This window comes from Cheilinus undulatus, linkage group 23 (assembly GCF_018320785.1).
Source record: "Cheilinus undulatus linkage group 23, ASM1832078v1, whole genome shotgun sequence".
Classification (NCBI taxonomy): domain Eukaryota; kingdom Metazoa; phylum Chordata; class Actinopteri; order Labriformes; family Labridae; genus Cheilinus; species Cheilinus undulatus.
This window is the reverse complement of record NC_054887.1, coordinates 17,889,260-17,908,315: the sequence shown is the minus strand read 5'-3', so window position 1 is coordinate 17,908,315 and position 19,056 is coordinate 17,889,260. Positions and strand designations below refer to the sequence as shown.

At 38.3% G+C, this 19,056-nt stretch overlaps 1 protein-coding gene across 3 annotated transcripts in view; it reads right to left on the bottom strand.

Annotated features, from left to right (window-relative positions):
- The window catches only part of exoc4 (exocyst complex component 4), a 187,452-nt gene that overhangs the window by 39,988 nt on the left and 128,408 nt on the right, over positions 1-19,056 (bottom strand). For all 3 annotated transcript variants that reach the window (XM_041780750.1, XM_041780753.1, XM_041780754.1), the window contains exons 14-16: positions 8,568-8,704; positions 4,632-4,787; positions 2,877-3,055 (exon numbers count right to left, since the gene is read on the bottom strand). In XM_041780750.1, coding sequence (XP_041636684.1) covers positions 2,877-3,055; positions 4,632-4,787; positions 8,568-8,704 — 472 coding nt within the window. The remainder of the gene's footprint in view (positions 1-2,876; positions 3,056-4,631; positions 4,788-8,567; positions 8,705-19,056) is intronic.

The window sequence follows — 19,056 nt, the reverse complement described above, 5'->3', positions numbered from 1 at the left end:
AGAGTTTGAGAGACAAGAGAAATATATTTAAAATATGATGAAAAACAACTTCGTACTGATGATAAATCATTTTGAGATTGAAAAAGTATAAATGATAAGTTTAAAGGCTCAAAACCTGAGATATAAGTCAAACTTATGAGTCTATAAGGTCAAAACATGACATTAAAATTCAAAATCATGTTTACAAAAGGTAAAGATATGAGATAGAAAGTCAAAATCATGAGTTTTTAAGGTCAAAATATGAGGCAATATTTGAAATCATAAGTTCCAAAGTTGAAAATATGAGTTCAAATATGAAGTTGGGAGTCTAAAAGGTTGAAATATGAGCCATGAGTTTAAATTATATGTGGGAGATGCCAGATTAAATATTTCAAATCAAAACACAAATTCACATTTTTTCACCACATGTCTGACCTTTTAATCTTATATCTTTTTCATATATCTGACTTAACAAGGATATTCTAAATCCTCAATGTTAATTTAACATTTTACTGTTAACTAGCAGAACTAGTGAAGAGTAACTAAGAAACTTAAAGATATACCGTAGATGTCAATAAATTGTTCTCAAATAAAATAAGCAGTAAAATGAACACAGTAATTCTTCAAAATGTAATTTAAGCTTCAATGATGATAATATCATTTGTCATGATAAATGAGGATTAAAAAAAAAAAGAACTTACCAAGTTCCAAGATGTTCAGAACCAATTGAGAGAGAAACCAGTCTTCTTAGCTGCTGTCTTAGTTGCTTGAGCATGGAAAAGGCGCAATTTTGTCTCAAACAAGCCAGGACAAGTTTAAAAATCAACCAGCCAATCAGAATTCAACACCTTGCAGCTTTTTATATTTTAAGTTGATTTAACTCCAAATTATAAGTAATCCTAAAGTTCAAGTTAAAAAATTGAAATTTTAAGTTCATTTCAACTCAAAACAACAAGTGCACTCTACAACCACATTATAATAGTAAAATACACCAAAATAATTTGAGTAATGCAAACACTTAGTTTTTTAAAGAAATATTTACTTAAATTATTTGATCACAAACAACTCTCGGGTTTATAGTGAAGGGTTCAAACTGTCCACGTTTCCATTTCATATGGCAAAGTCCCCAAAACACAGTTCTTGTGCAGCACTGACACTATTTTAGTACAAGCTGTTTTCTCTGGATAGAGTTTGTGCGACAACTAGCAACAGTTTGGTAGTTCAGCCTTCTGCCTCCAGTGATTGTTGTGAGATAGACTCACAGCTTGTAAGTAGCTCTGCCCTCTTTTGACTGTGTTTTGTTGTCATCATACAGAAGAGTTTATCCAGTCAAGTCAGCACTCAACAGTGGCAATAACACAAGCCGTTTATTGTCATTTACTTTAAATTCAGGATTATGGCTTAACAAGGAAGAGAGCACTTAAAAATTGGCACAAAACCAGCGCCAGTGTGGTCTGTGTCGTTACATATTCTCATTTACTTTTAATTCAAGATTATGACCTACTGAGGAAGAAAAGCGGTCAAAATGTGGTGCCAAACCCCGCCATTTTGGTCTGTTTGGTTATGTATTCTCATTTACTTTTAACTCAAGATCATGACCTAATGAGGAAGAAAAGCGGTCAAAAAGTGGCACAGACCTCCCCAGTTTGGTCTGTTTGGTTATGTATTCTCATTTATTCTTAATTCAAGATTATGACCTAATGAGGAAGAAAAGCAGTCAAAAAGAGGCACCAAACCCCTCCAGTGTGGTCATTGTCATGTATTCTCATTCACTTTAAATAAAGATTATGACCTAATGAGGAAGAAAAGCAGTTAACTGCATGAACTAATGGCAATGAAGCTGAGTATCTCTGTACTTCATACTGGTATATATGTTGCAAACTTTACAAATGAAAAAAAATATATATATTTCATACTTTTTCATGTGAGGAAAGTTATCAGTCCTACACTGTTTGGTGTAGCCCAACTAACAATTTGCCATGTGGAAGCCATGACATTTGGTGCTCTGCTAACCAGAATTTTGATTCTTTAAGTCGGGGTAAGATTACACCATCATTCTTTTAGTGCTGGGTAGAGGAGGTAATTTACCACCTTGAGCTTTGACAGCTAAAGTTTGCCACTCAAGGTTCCGACCAGATGTACTATCAGGTTTGGAAATAATCTCTGTCCTACTTGAGAATGGCTTCTACACCAGCTATGACAGTGTTCCCCAATCACTTTCCTTGGAGCTCCCCCTACATATACCTAAGAAAAGCGGAGCCCCCCCAGGACCCAAGAGGGAAGAAAAAGTGAAACATTGCCACCAAAAATCAACATAGATTTTAATTGTTCCACTGATTAAACCCTAAAAGGGCCTATGCATGCTTTTCTTATCAAGAGACCTTTGTATAAACTACTTAATAACTGCTTCATCATGGTTTTTGTAAAAGTCAAAAGCAGACAAAGCCTCGCGCCCCCCTCTAAGACTGTAATATTTTTGTGGAAAAACTTGCTTTTAACCCATAGACTGTCTGAAATATTGAAAAAAGTCTGAGTGTCATCACATAATTAGTTACTGAAGCTTTTTTTTTAAGCCAGTCCGTGGCTGGCAGTAAATCCGATGGTTGCCAATCAAAGAGTTGAACATCCAAGGGATGATTACCTTTTCTAGGCACTGTATGTGACTTCCAGTGTTTCTGCAGCCAGCCTCAAGTGGATACTCAATAATCTTCATCGTTTAACACATGAAGTTGCCGCTCCTTTTAACCAAAGCTCATCTTAATATATTCACTCCAACAAGGTCAGAAACCAGGATGTACACACTGGTTTGTCTCAGTACCCAGTTCTCAAGCAAGGACTGGGAAAAAATGCAAATTGTTTCTTCAACTTGAGTGACCAAAACAATGTTCCCTACTTACTTGAGGCCTGAGGCAGGTTGGCGAAGAACGTCTTGAGGCGCCCTGCGAGCCACTCCATGCTCTCGTGGAGGTTGGCCAGTGCCTTCAGGTCGCTGACATCACGTAGGATCTCATTCTGGGGGATTAACTTGTCTCCGAGGTTCCCAGTCAGCACTTCTGATTCCTTAGCAAACGCTGCCCTAAGAAATGCAGAGAGGAAGGGATGTAAAAGTCCGACTTTAAATTTCAAAGATGTCTTTAATTTGACCAACAAGTAAACATCCTTCAACAAAAATGACTGCTTTTATGAGGGGGGTTAGGAAAAACATGTCTGAAGATTAAGAAGCAAGACTATGAAAGAACCCTATAATCAACTGTATTAAGTTATCTGAAGGAAAGATGTTATTGCTGTGCTTGTTTTACTTTAGATGTCTAGTCTGCATAGGCAATGAGTGGCTTACATAAGTGCTGCAATGTTCAAAAGCTAAAAATTAATGGACTTCTGAATTAAATGCACTAGTTTATTTGATCATAAAGTGTGTTTTTACAGGCCTTTCAAAGTGTGTATTGAACAGGGGTCAAATTTTCTAAAATAAATTGCTCATTTGCAAAATGTTTCAAAACTTAAAAGAGGTATTGCTGTTTTGATGGAAGCTGAAACATCTGTACTGGATAAAGAGACACAATCATAGCTGAAAAGTGTGGAAAACTACATGTATAAATCAGACAGAAATACAGATATATGGAGAAAGGACAGTGAAAGTAGTAGAAAGAAAGGAGTCCATAGTTGCTAAACAATCTGTGGGAGGAAAACAGCAGGTGATTGAGAACATTTAGAAATAAAAGATGAACAGAAGGCAGAGATTTACAGGGTGGAAATCTAAAAACTTGGAGATCAAAGCCACTTTTTCTCTATATTTACAGACACTTGAAGATTTTGGAAAATAATTGACTACACGGCTTGCCAAGAAATTTACAGACAGTTTACAGAAGTTGAGTAGCTAAATGTCTGTGTAAACACACAGCATGCTGACCGATGCCAGAGACACCAGGACACAAAAAGATCAAGATCCTTTAAGCAACAAAAAGATACATATTCTCTAACACGCATAGGCACTTATTAATGAGGATTTATACAAGTAAAAGCACCAGGTTGCCAGTCGTGCAGAAGCTAATCCCCCTTTTATAGTGATGAAAACGTCTCCGGCTGTGGAATCAAACAGCCTTATGCTCTGCCTCTTGCTATCTCTGAGCTCTCACAGCGTGCAAGTGTATGTGTGTGTCTAAAGAGAGGCAGGGAGCACACACAACAGATTGACTTTCTTTGGCCACATAACCAATTTATTTATTTACTTTACTATTCCGCTCCGATGAGCTTCACTGTTCCCTGAAGAGTGCGCACATTCAAAGGCAATTTTGATAAGACTGACCCCCTCCCCACCCTCCCCGCTCCGCCTCCGTCTGCTCTCCTTATATTTTCCCATTTTGTTCGTCCCTGGTTTCCTCACTTCCTCTAGATAGAGAGTGTTTAAAAGAGCAATCATGACTGATTTTGTGGCTGCATCTTAGTCAACAAAAGGCGGTTCGATAATGTGTGAATAAGGAGCAGACACGGGAGGGAGGGATTACTTGGATGATTGCTCAAGTGTGGTTGTCTCTGTCTACTTCTGCTTGTTTGTACATGTTTACTGTGAAAAAGTATGTCCAACTCATCTTTTTTATGACAAATGTGTACAAATATGAGCTACTTCATATGTGACATGTGTGGGTTTATACCGAGTAAAGTCTTCTTCATCCTCTCTCTTCTGTCGGGTCTGTCGGGGCTGAGCCATGTTGGCCCAGTTAGGGAGCGACTGAAGCAGACGACTGATATCCTCATCTTTGGACCAGGAAGCGCTGATGGTGAGCTTCTCCTCACATTGGACTATTCCTCTGAGGACACACAAATGAATCACACAAAAAGTCAGGCGAGTTATATAACAGAACATCCATAAATTAGTGTGTTTTTACTTTTAAAAACACAAAAAAATGAATAAAAGTCCAATTATAATAACTTCAGTTACCAAAATCTTTGAATTAAGGTTTTAATGATGTAGTAAGTAAAGCTGCAGTATGAAATGCAAGTTTACACAGCTGTAATATTTGATAAAGGCACCCTTTGAAGCGTATCAAAAAGTCTGAATTTATCACAATAAGACAGATGATATTATGTGACCCTAACCCTCACTCTGCACTTGAATTTTAAGCATTTGTTGGAGGCCTAAGTATAATGGCCAAGCTTTCAAACCATATTAATGCATTCAGATACTAGCTAGCTAGCAGTGCAGGCTGGATTAAGGCACGCAAAAGCTTCTCTGACCCAGGTGCCAAATGGAGTCCCCTACCAGGTCAATAAAAGATATTTGTGGAAATCATGAAGATTAGTGTGGGATAAACAAGCTATCCCAAGGGCCTGGTGTAGAGCTGTACAAATCCTGATTCCCAAGGAGAAGTAGTCCTCTGCTTAGAGCCATTTCACTCTTAAACATAGAGGGAAACATTTTCTTTAGAGGCTATTTAGTTAGTTACTTTGAAAGGAGAAGTTTAGGAACAGTGCAGAAAGCACAGATCCAAGGTTTTGCAGGGTGCATAGAACACACTAGTATAATCTGGCATCAGATTCAGGTATCTACGGTGGAAAATAGCGATTTACATGTTGTATTTTTAGATTTGGCAAAGCCTGTCTAAAACCTTTTGCATCTCAAGCACTCCAGGCTGCATTATCTATACTTGTTTGCATATTCTGTTCAATAAAAGTTGATTTAAGAGGAGGGAGATGAAGACATGGTTCACAAGCATCTGTAGTGACATATCAAACAGTTCTACAGCAGCTCCAGTTCATTGAGGGAGAATCCAGGGCAGACTGCCAGCATGTGTTCGTCTTTGTGCATGTGTCTGGGCTGGATAAACCACTTGGTGAAGCAATTAATATCATACTAACACCTTTTACAGGAGACACAAGCACTCCAGGGTTGCACATCAATACCACACACACAGAAACGTTCATGTGTAACCGCACACAGGAGTAAAAACAGGGCACACATACCAATACTAACACACATACACTTTGGCAGCCTCTGTTGGGCTTGTCTTTATCACTCAGTGGCCCCGTTGAGACAGAGGCTGACCTGTGACGGAGTCCAGATGGACTCCCAGCAGTCTGTCAGTCCTTTCCTGTGTCTCCTGGTCTGTTCATCACTCCCTCTCTTACCCCTGCATATCCTCCATCCTCCCCTTCACCTGGCCAGGTGTTACATGTTCCCGGGGGAGCACAAATGGATAATATTTCACAACACCAAAGACTGGGGGATTATGTGCACTGAAACTAGGCTTATTATAAAAAATGGGAATACTTAGATTCTTGCATGGTTTCTTTGCTTTTGCTATCTGTAAAACCTTCAACAAAGTATCTTCTAAAGTCTAAAATCCTCCTCATATACTACAAATGAATTCTGTGCCCATGTAGCATAGGTGACATCCTAAGGAACCTGAAATATGATATGATATATGATATGATATGATATGATATGATATGATATGATACGATGCGATACCCAAGAGAATAATAGATCAACCGCCAACATTCTTTCACCCAACTTATCTCTGGTGCTCTCTGGCTGGCGCCTTGGCTCCTCCAAGGAAAACGAACAGATACTCGAACTCCTTTGTTATTTCAACTGTCAGGCTGCTGAATGCTGACGGTCATTTATTCACGATCGATGCACACTTTGGTAACCTTTAAGGGTTATGTCTTTTAATAAACTTAGGGTGTTGTATTTTAAGTATTTGTGTTTTTTTTTTTTTTTTTTTAATTGAGGCCCTTGCTTCTGCTGGTCTGTTATCACTAATGTGAAAGTGATTTTCCATTTGCTTCTGTGACTCTGTTTCCTTGGTGTGTTTCGATATTTTAATAAGACTTCTTGAATTGTGAAACTAAATTGCCCTCCAGGGAAATAAAGTTGTCTGAATCTGTGCAATACTATGCCATAATACACTTGTATATGAAAAGATAGGGTATTTTATTCTAGGTTACAATGCATTGCTGTTGATAATACCACAATCTTGTCGACTTCAAATCTTGCAATACTTCACTTTTTCCACCACGGTACATCTTCTTTCGGTCTTCTCCCTTTCCATCATTTAAACTGATGTACTGGCCAATTAAATTTATTCCAATTTTATTTACATAACCTTTATTTAGCCAGGTTAGTCCCACTGAGATCAGAGATCTCTTTTCAAAGGAGACCTGACCAAGAATGGCAGCAATACACAGTTTCAACGCACAATACACTCTGCACAAAGTCAAACAAACACAGCTTGTACAATCCATCCTTCAAGATTAAAAGAGAAGAAAGATAATGTTGAATTTTGCCCAGAATGGTTTTATAAATCAAGATGTACGAATGTCAGGGACCACATATTATTAAAGATGACCAGCTGACTTTAGAATTAAAGTACAATGGTAAAAAATCCACAAACTGACAAGCATATGAAGACTCTGAAGTGAGGCATTCATATACAACATATCATCATAATCAAAGACAGGTTAAAGTAGACTCAGTTTGTCTCTTTTAGACATGGAAGGAGAGAGAGGACTTGTTTCTGTAGTGAAAACAAAGTAAAACCTTGAGCATTTTAACAACAGACTGAATATGCTCCTTGAAAGACAGGTTTTCATCAAGTACAAGAAGATACCAACAACCAAATTTCTTGACTGAATTCGGTAACAATCTTCTCTGACGAAGCTCTTTTAGCTGCTCTTGAGGATGTAAAGAAAATGACTGTAGTTATACCTGCGTTTAGAACAAGCTGAAGCTGACAAAGCTGATCCTGAAGATTTGCAAAAGCCTGAGCTGTCGTAAGTGCACAGCAATAATAACTATATCATCAGCATAAAAATGAAAAAGAAGCATTTGGTTTATTTGTCCAAGACAACTGACATAAATGGTAATTGAAGAGTGGTCCCAAAACAGAACCTTGAGGTACCCATTTGTGGATTTGTAGTACCTTTAATTGAACAGCCTGGGTTCTATCAGTAAGATAGTTTGCAAACAACCCAACAGCATGCTCTGAAAACCCCATAGCTTTAAGACGGTCCTATGAGATACTGTGATCTCCAGCATCAAAGGCCTTGGAGAAGTCTATAAACAGAGACAGATTTCTGAATCTGCTAGAATATCAGTTGTAAATTTTATAGCAGCAGTGGTACTACATTTTTTTTTTTTTTTTTTTTTTTCTAAAGCCTGACTGATAGGTAAACTGAATGCTGGAAGCCAGGCAGTCTTTTACCTGATTACTGACAAAGGTTTTGAGCACTTCAGACAACAATGTTTTCATATTAGTCTAGATTTGTTTAAAACACTTGGCTATCCTCCTGTGATTAGGAGGATTGCAAAGGCTGATTTACAAACCCCAAGGATTTCATTTCCACTCAAGGTGAGATTAAAAATGTTACACAGTGGTTCAGCAATGAAGTCTGAGGAATGTTCATGTTACCCTCATTCATGTTATAAGCACCACGAAAGGAGTTATGGAGTAGTAGATAGTGGGCCAAACAGTCAGGGAAATCTGACCGTACTATAAAAAATTGTTATATCAAAGTCACATTATATTGCTGCATAATTATTCAGTTTCATCCTGTGTTGAGTGCCAGCTAGCTCCTCTTTTTCCTACCTGTATGCTGTGTTGCAGATTTCCTTGTACTCTTTAAGTTTGTCACAGACCATCTCAAGAAACTGGTTGGAGTAGGCACTCAGGTCCTGCATCAGGCTCATCAGATCTTGGATGGACTTTTCCACCACCACAGTGCTCTGCAGACAGAAACGGAAGGACACAAAGAGTTATGAAAAACAAAAATTGAAACTTTAGGAAGACCCAATAAAAATGGAAAGTGTAGGAGAGACAGAAATATAAATATGGACAAGATTTTTATGCAAGTGCCCAGTCAGATTCAGTCTGCTGTTGTGCAAATGTTAAAGGACGGCTCTGACTTCACTTCACTTATCTGTCACCTGCGGCTGGACTGATGACTGGTGCTGCAGAGCCTGTCAGAAGCTGTAACACTGTATTGCTGGAATGGATGATTCTTTGTGTGCAAGTGAATCAGAGTGGGTGCACATATTTCTGTGTGTGTTTTGAACTTCTGTGTTGTGTGGCTGAAAGTTAAGAGTGTGTGTGCGTGTGTGTGTGTGTGCATTTGTCACAGTGCACCCATCACCAGGAGCGGCGGCAGGGGCTGTGACAGCAGCCATTACAGATTAGCCACTCCTGCGTGACTAATAGCTGGCCCGGGAACTGCAGAGCGGCTTCATATCCTCAGACACACTCGCACACGGAGAGCAAACTTTTCAAAAACGCTACACCTTTGAGCAATTCAAGGGCTGTTAAATGAGATTACAAGTCAGTGCGGTCACATTTGCCAGCTCCTGGCACTTTACCAATCTATGCTACATCTCCAATAATGGTGATAACTTGCTATTAGTCCTGTGATAGTCTTGTCTCACTTATTCTGAAAATCAAAGAGCTGTAAAGGCAGTGCTGCATGTGAAGCAGAGTAATCCTGCAGAAAGATACACAGAGAATCTTAAACATGTGATTTCTATTCATCATTCATAGATTCTTAATATTCATCTTGCTGCTCTTCTTATGTAAACTTTGCACAGAGTTCCATTGTTTAGGTATGAAATGGAAAAATTAATAGCTTTGTCAAAGATGAAAAATATGGAAATGATCTCTGGAAGGTGCAAACAACCGCAGGGGTGGAAGGTACTTCAAACCAGAGGCTAATACTTGCTTTTTATCTGTGAAATAAAGGCATAAAAAATGAGGCATCTGGTCTATTTCTTATACTGTAGCTGTGTATAATATAAATAACACGCCTAAGTCTAAGACAAAATATTAACAAGTGCAAGCTGATGATCTGTGTGATTTAATAGTAAGTTTGCCACTATTACTTCAGTGTTAATAAAACATTTCATTATACTTCTAGAATATTCACGGCCAGTAGCGAACAGCCAAAGCAGCTTAAAAGCCTGCAGGGGGCAGTAGTGGCTGTAATTGATCATCAGAAAATATGGAGAGACCCCCGATGTGATAGAATGACATTAATATTAATAGCTCTTTCTGCGTTTCCCTTTCCCCCCTCGCTCATTCTGTCATATGCGAGTGATCATGTGCGCGCACACACACACAAAAAGCAGACACTCCACTGAGGGAAGTAATGATCCATAGCAGTGCCCATGCCCGTGGAGTGCTAACCAAGGCCTCGTCTCTGCCAAGGGAGCACCCTTTACTGTCCATGCCTGACTCCCTGACAGGCTGCCAGGGCGGGAAGATATACACAGACGCCGCAGGGGGGCAAGCAGCTCTGGCAGCAGCTACCCTTTGAGTGAAGGCTGGTGGTAATACAAACTACTTCAATAACAAAAATGCAATTCATCATATTCACACGACAGACATTTTTCTTAGATGTCACAATCAGATAAGAAGATTAAATACAGTTTACAAGGTTGCAAGCCATACAATCATAGAGACAAATAGCTATCACTTTTGCTAAGGACTCTTGGCAAATGAAAAGATAACGAAAAAGTAACAAATTCAATCAAAAGATTAAAATTTAGTAACCATAAGATGTTAGCTTAACATATTCATTACATCATTATCATTTGATAGCTAAAGACTAAGAAAGATTTAAAACCAAGCTTACTGAAATGTTCACTTGTTTATTTACATTTCAGCTCGCTAACCTAAGTTTGCTTGCTAAATGCTGTCAAGTTGTAACAGTTCTCTTGTAACTGCTGTGGTTGCAGATTCAACAGTCTAAAAACTAGCATTTAGCTGCTGAAGAAATCACTGGAGAATGACCAGACAATTTCTTAGTAAAACTCAATTATAACAGATAAAAGAAACATTTTTGATAACTTTGCAGCAACTGTTAGCTGTTAGCTTACTCTAACATTAAAACATTTCCTAGTTAACTTTCTCATTTGATACCGTAAGCCTAAATGATAAGACATACGTATAAATAAAACTTAGTGAATGTAAGCTAGCTATTAGTTATGTTGGCCAGCCTGCAAGAACAGAAGTGTTAACGAAATGTATGCTAGCATGCATACACCTTAACTACCTTACAAAAATGTTAGTAAAACACCAATGTTAACTGCCAAACAAAACTATTAGCTACCTTAAACATTAAGTTTACATGCCTTACAGAAACGTAAGCTAGCTTAAACAATAAAATGTTAATTGCCTTACAAAAATGTTAGCTAGCTTGAACACAAATTTTTGCTATCTTATCTTGCTGTTAGCTACCTTAAATAAAAATATTTAATGTCTTTCAAAAATGTAAGCTAGCTTACAAAATTCTAACTACCTTAGCAATGTTAGCTAGCTTAAACATGAAAGTTAAATGCCTTACAAAAATCTTAACTTACTTGAACATAATTGTTAACTGCCTTACGGAAATGTTAGCTAGCTCAAACAAAAATCTCAACTGCCACACAAAAATGTGAGCTATCTTAAACATAAATCTTCATTACCTGGCAATAAAAGGTTAGCTAGCTAAGACATAAATGTTTACAGAAATGTGAGCTAGTTTACATACATTTCAACAACCTAACAAAAATGTTAGCTAATTTTTAGAAATGTCAAATGCCTTACAGAGATGTTGGCTACCTTAAACATTAATTTGAGAAACTTTACAAAAATGTTAGCAAGCTTACATTGAGGACTGCTTGTTAACAGCAACATGACATATTTGATGTTAGCTGTTGATAGCTAGTAGCGATGATGTTGTTTTAGCTAGAATATATTTTGTTAGTCATCACTGTCTTTTTATTTCCTGGCTAATTCAAAAGTGTCGAGAGAGAGACAATTTGACGGATTCCCAAAAGGTTAGCTGAACTACAGCACAGTAGCAGCCAACAAAATTATGACACTATTTAGGCTACCCACCATGAGCATAATTTCAGAAGACAATTCTGGTGCCTCCTGCCAAACTGGAGTTTCCTGTAGTAACAAGACACTAATCCTTATTATTGGAGTGATTTAGAGATTACAATGTGTGAACGTGATCTGTCACAACTCAAATGGGACGATGTGATTATTCCCCTACTATCCACTCACCTCTATTAGCTCTGTTTCAGTATAGACATAGCAACAAAGACGGTAATGTTTTTAAGGATGTGAGAAACCATCTTAAACTGTATTCTTTCATGCAGAAATAGAGTCCAACAAGAGCATGTTGTGTGCAGTTCATATGGCTCACCACTGTCTATTTAGAAATAATCTTGGTTAAAGATCTACATAACTATTAGCATAAATTCTTGGAAAAGTATTATCATACATGCTAGCCTTTGAATGTTGTGAGATTCTGATTAATTCAGTCCCTGTTTTAAAACATTTTTTAATTAAAATCCACAATGCTTGTGGGTCTCCTCTTCAGGTCAGTAAATCATAAATTCCGGATTAATTTATGAAAATTCACATCCTTGATGGAGTCAGAAAAAGAACAAGATGTTCAAAACAACACCACTGTTAAATACAAATTAAGCTTCATCTGGTTATTAGTAGCCTACAACCACAAACACAGCAGCAGGTACCGGAATTCAGACATCTCAGAAAATATGGTACAGTTAAAAAAGAGTAACTGAATCCCTTCCAAAACAACCATTAGCCACTGGAAGAAACATATTTTCTCTACTTTAGGTATATCACTGTAGGTTTCACCCAAAATCAAATCTGCTGTCAAGTCCCCAAGAATAAGGTGAATGAGGAAAGGCCTTGAAGGACAGCACCCAAAAAGACTTCAGAGGATTCAGTGGGTGGCATAAGAAAATTTTAGCCTGACTGACAGCCAGTGTAAATGAAGATTATTACAGCAGTATGCATTTTTATGGCCCATTTAACTTTGTAGAAGTTAGATTTTATAAGTGGATTGATTTAGTGTGCACACAAAAGCAATCCTAGTGGGACTTTATGTAGCCCACTATAAATGCAAAACTGTTGGCTTATATCAAGAAAAAAGATCATAGTTGTGAATTCACAAAGTAATCTTAAGTAATAGGAAAGACTCTAAACAAATTATAACTTTTATCCTGTGAAATCAAGCAATAATTTAAGAAAAATGCTAGAGATTTCAAAGACAGTGTTTTTATACTTTCATTTCCTTACTATGAAATATCTGAATTATACATGAAACATTCCAGATTAGTTAGAAAAATCTGGAAAAAATCAGAAAAATTTGAAAAACTTCCTCAAGAGTTTATAGGCAGTGTTTGAACACTGCTATTTCTCATCTATTGTTGTAATTACTTCATTGAATCTGATGTGTATTTTTTGTCATTGGACAGACGTCAGTTTTTATTACCATTCATAAGAACTTTACCTACACTTAAGTAAGTCTTAAGGGCAATGCACAAACTGCCTCCCATAAAAACAAATCCTCACCTGAGATTTGTTCATGAATATCTGACTTTACTTAAAGCTGGGCAATATAGTGAGTCTTAAAGATATATATTGATATATTTTTAAATGAGCTCTATGTATGACAGTATAACTTAAAGGTGCATTGTGTAGAATTTGGAATTTTAGCGACATCTAGCGTTCAGATTTTAAAATGAGCCGATCTGTTACCAAAACATCACATCACTAAGCGACGAGAGCCTGTGAAGACCGAAAAGGATCGTGAGCCGGACATCATTTACAGCAGTGATGAGGTGAGGGTTTATTCATTCATTTTTGTAAGCATTATTTTTATAGATTATAGGTCAGTCTTCTTCTCCACCTGCCTTCCAGGTAGCTTTCAAAATCGTGTTTTGATCATTCTGTCCCCAAAACATTGCCGAAGACAACATGGAGGTTCGCTTTGTCAGCCTCTGTGAGGGCGACCCGCGGTAATGTAAATTTAAAAAGCTTTTTTCTAATTCTGTAAAAAGAAAACGAAAGTTTAAAGGGGATGATTGTGCACTTATTTTAACATACTTCACATAAATATATAAACACATCCCATTGACACCGTTTCTGTTCGGCGAAATGCAGCCAAATTCTACACACTGTACCTTTCAATGGATTAACTTTATGTTGATTCCAAAACAAAATAGCTGGTATCCCAAATGCTCAGAACCATGATACCAAGTAAACAAAAATTAATGTCCTGAGAACCAGTTTTGGGGGATTTATCATTTCTAATTGGAATAAATGGCTAGAAAACACCTGCACACTGTCTAAAGTGTAACATTAAGTTTGAAACATTTGGAAAAGTTAGAGGAACTTGCGTGGAGTGAGTCCACCAGTTTAACCCGCTTATTTGCTGCCACCGGTATAGTGTTTCTCGGATGTAGCTACAGTATGGTGGCACTTTTATCAGAACTGGACCAATTTTCTTTAAGAAAACAAAAGCAAAGAAACCACACTGAAGTGTTTTCATGATGGAAAGAGTTTATCGCACTTTTCCTGGCACGAGTTTGCAATCATTATGGGTGGGGTTGAATTGTACTGTATGTTGGTGTATACTCGTATAATGGCTGCCACAAGGGTAGTGATTAGCTTGGATGTAGATGTAGAAAAACAGAAGTTTAATTAGACTTTGAGAGCAAAGAGCCACATGGAACTGTCTCCTGATAGGCTTCAGCATAAATCTGAGCCACCAACAAGCTCCGCCATTCAAACACTGCAGCAGCGCTAGCCTGTAGAGCTCAGGTTAGTACTGGAGCTATGTATGTCTACTACCTCATTTTGTCTTGCCGCTCTGATTGGTCATGAATTTGAAAGACAGAACGCTCGCCCAATCACCTTCCTGGGATTTTTTGAAAAATCCTGCCATTGCCAAATGCTGTGTATGGGAGGTTTCCCACATAAACTAGAAATATATCCATACAGTTGATATATGAAACAGTCTATCTGGTGTATCAGGTTAGTGTATCCCCATTCAGCTTGAAGATACAAGTTATGATTTTTGGTCTATATCACCCGGCCCTAAACTTCCAAAAAGGAAAACTAAAATTTATAAGGGAAATATCTGGTACATTTTAAAATCATAATACTGCCTCTTCCGGTCTTTATCTACGCTTCTAAAAAGTACAGTCAGAAATATACCAGTGGCTCTCTGCCTCTGCTGCCTCAGCTCTGAGCTCATAGAGCTCGATAGAGGGCCGGGCCAATGACCAGAGAAGAGTAAACAATGGTTGCCCGATCCATTACTCCTGCTCTAACAAATGCTCTCGCACTCAGCTCCCTTGTCTAATTCTGCTCATTTAACACAGCCATTTGTCTCAGGCAGCAGAAATCATTAAAAAGTAATCAAGCGACAGATTGAGAAAGGGAGGGCTGAGAGAGAGCGAACGAGAGCATTGCTACATCTCCTCTATCTTATTTGACCGTTATATAGGAGACTTCCACTTCAGAGGCACTCTGTCTACGTCATTCTCACTCTCCCTCTCACTTTCTAATGTTTCAAAGCTTAAAAGGTCAAAATGCAGCGCCATCATGTGAAAAACACCCATATTTCTCTTGTAATTTTGCTTCACAGTGTTGCATTACTCTTGAAACTGAGCCTGATTGCACAAATGGATCTCAGGATTCGCGGGAGTAAACGGCTGTCGTTAAGAGCGAAATGAAGGCCGCAGCCGTAGTGGTTTAATGATAGCAACAAGGCAGAGCTAGCACTCAAGAGAGGCGCCTCAGTGGGGGGAGAGAAAAAGCTGTTAATGCTCGGCCATCACTGCAGAAACCACCCAGAGCTGGTGCTAAAAGTAGTTATTTTCTTTGGTTGAGTGAGTAAAAAGCAAAACACAGAGAGAGACATTAAAACGGTCAGAGTGGAGGGAAGTAATCGCTTAACTTCTCTGTGTTAGCTAAATGCTAAACCATCCTGGGGAATAAAAAGAAGTCTGGAAATGGAAATGCTCTTTATTTACTTAGCTTATTTTCACTTTTTTGTGTTTGTTTTTGGGTTATGCTGAAGTGGATCCGGGACTTGAGGGCCTCAGGTTTGAATCAGAAACGGTTCACGGATTTCCCCACTTGAAAAACGGGGTCTCCCTGAAGGTTGTACAGGGGTCAGAGTGTTTAACCCTGTGCTCTTTGCCATTTCACTCACACCGGGACCCCAAACTGCTGACTCGTGTAATGCTTGTAACACCAATGCCATTCACATGTGCGACCGAGGGTAGCCAGAATGAAACATACGGAGCAGTTTGTGTTCACGCCCACGGAAAAAAGCATGCAAAGATAACCCCTGCCCCCCCCCTTTTCCACCCACACACACCCAGGCTGTCCCTCTACAAGGTAGAAAGGGGGAGCTGGGCATGAGTGGGACATCGTCTTGACAGATCATTCATCAACGTCACACTTCCAGCACTCCCTCGACACACACCGGATGGCCCTTATGCTTGTGACCGCTCAACCTCAGCACATGCATCTTTGTATGTGTGAGGGTTTGTATTCAAGTTTGTTTAAGTGTGTATAATGTCACAAATAGACCATGTCTCCTTACACTCATGGGATTTCATTCAGTAATCTCACCATGATGGATGGTTCATTGTTTATTTAAGAGTCTGACTGATAGAGATTTGGTTGAGCGATATTTGGGCTGATGTAGTTGTATCACAAATATATTAGTATCTATGTCCACATGATGGATGGTTCTTTATCGATTTAAAAGCCTGACCATTATAATTTTGGACTATTCAAAGTATATCATGTCCATATCCATGTCTGCACCTTTCATGTTAAATGGATTCTTCTTTATTTAAAAAGCCTAACCAATATATGTGTTGAAGGTATATCACAGAAATAACAGAGGAATGTGCTCCTATGCACGTGGATATAAAACATAACTACAAAACTATAACATTTTTAAAAATGGTTCTGGTATGTAGGTTGCCAAGCAGAGAGCTAGTTACTATCAACATTGTTAGCCACACAAAATAGCATCGGCCGTCGTATCTCCCTGTACACTGCACGTTAAACAACATATGATCCGAGTGAAAGTCGCCACATCTTCCAAGTGAATCGTTTTACTTAAATTCATGTCTGAATCTGCTAAAAGTCACACAGTGTGCTCCTGGTTTTAGAATAAGAGTCTGTAAAATAATATCCAGCACCTCACTGACAGAGATAAAAGTATCTTGTTATTGTGGCCGCCATGACAAACAAGACACTTTGTTGTATCTTGTTTGTCATGGCAGCCACAATAACAAGATACCGACTGTTATAGCTATGAAAATAAAGAAATGATGTTGCTATGAACACTATGGGAAATATATGAGGTAATGTGAACACTCGACAATAAGTATGACACTGGAACACCATTTTCAATTAATGTAGACATTTAGGGTGAAAATTTATCAAACTACACCTTTAAGTAAAAGTATGAAGTTAAACTTCTATAAATGAGTCATTGGCAATATTCTGTTTCTTTTTTATTGTTCACCAGTGACTTCCTGAAAAAAAAATTCACTTTAAATGCACATCCCCGCTTCTTAGGACCTTTGCATCATCCTATTGATGTAAATAAGTAAATGACTGAGATGAGGAAGGTTAGCAATTTAATTTTAAAAAGTATTATATTTGTAGCCATATTGTAAATTGGTGACATTCAACCCTTGTAAATAGTTGATGGTGTCAGTCAATGTAAATATTTCCTCGTCCAAAACTTTTTCAGCAGAAGGTCTTTTACTGCTCCCAGTTTAGAGATGAAGGGTTTTTGCAAGCAGGTCCAGCAGAGGGTGCTTTGACTAGTTAATAGTAATCTCATGCTAACAGCTGAGCAAACTATAACCTCTGGATGACAAAGAGTTATAGTATCAGATATTTTTCAGTATACAATATTTACCAATTGGTAAAAAAAATAATAGGCTAAGAAATAAATTTACTTTCATTTTAACTCAAGATTTGACTGTATCCAGTTGGAAAGCATGTGTTTTATACTCTTTAGACCCCACACTTTAGCAAAGTGTGTGCACTAACTTCTTCATATTCAGAAGAACAGACCATTGATGGAAAGCAGTGGATTTTATAGCACATGTTTGCATAACAGCCTGCATTTCAACCTAATTTTTGGTCAAATCTGCATCATGCTACTCAAATCTAAGGGGTCACTGCAGCTAGTGATCATTAAAAGGACTATTTTGGACTGATAGAAGTGAGATAATAAGAGCCATAGTGGCTCTGGCTTTGATGTTCACAGTAGAGAATGCTACTATGAGGTAAATAGATGTAAACATAGCTTCTGGGTGGATTAAATTGAGTCATTATGAGAACACGTCTTCTCTTTCACCTCCACCATCATCATGGCTCCTAATGCAAAGCTTAATGCAGGGATAGCAAGTGTTCTAATTGAGAGATGAGGAGCAATATCACACTTGGCTGATTACAGATGGGCTTCCACATAATACCCACCCTGTTCACACCCACGCAGAAAATAAAAAACAAACGCAGAGTGAGATGTGGAGCTTCTGCATATGCTAATCCTATGGATCACTTGAGAGTTCAGAGTTTGCCATTTGTTGTTGTTGTAGCAACTAAGTCTATTTCTCTAATGCTTCCGTTGAATTTTTATATGCAGCTTTGTTTTGTTGCCTTTTGGTTGACATGAGAGGAATGTGTTTACCAGTTTATATCACTATTATCATATATTATTATAAATTTAGAATACAAGAGCTGCAGTTAGATCATAACTGGCTTCAGTGAGAGAATGAGAGTCAGGATGTGAGAGTGAAAGAGAAATTATAATGCGCTCTGTGTGGGGTGTATGTCCGCCTTGTGCCCCATTAGTTCCATATGGAGTTATTGTATTGCCGCTCACAAATAAATATATACGCGCTGTATGCAGACACACAATCAAACAATGTGTGTGCTCAGAGCCAAAAAAGATTACTATTTGCAAATTCAGAGCACTAACTTGCTTCTGAAAAATTTCCTCCTGCAACTTTTATCAGGCGCCCACAGCCAAAACCTCCTCTCCTTCCAACCAAAGGGCATGTTTGTGGTGGAGCTGACATTTCAACTTCTCTCTCTCTAACTTGCTAAATCCAAAGGCAAAGATTATGTCTTGTTACACACAGAGAGTCTGTCAGTTGCAGCGCTGCATGGTGTGGACTTGTTCTACCCTGGGCTATGGTTGGTATGCTGGGCTAATTTAAATGCTCTCTCTGGCACTACA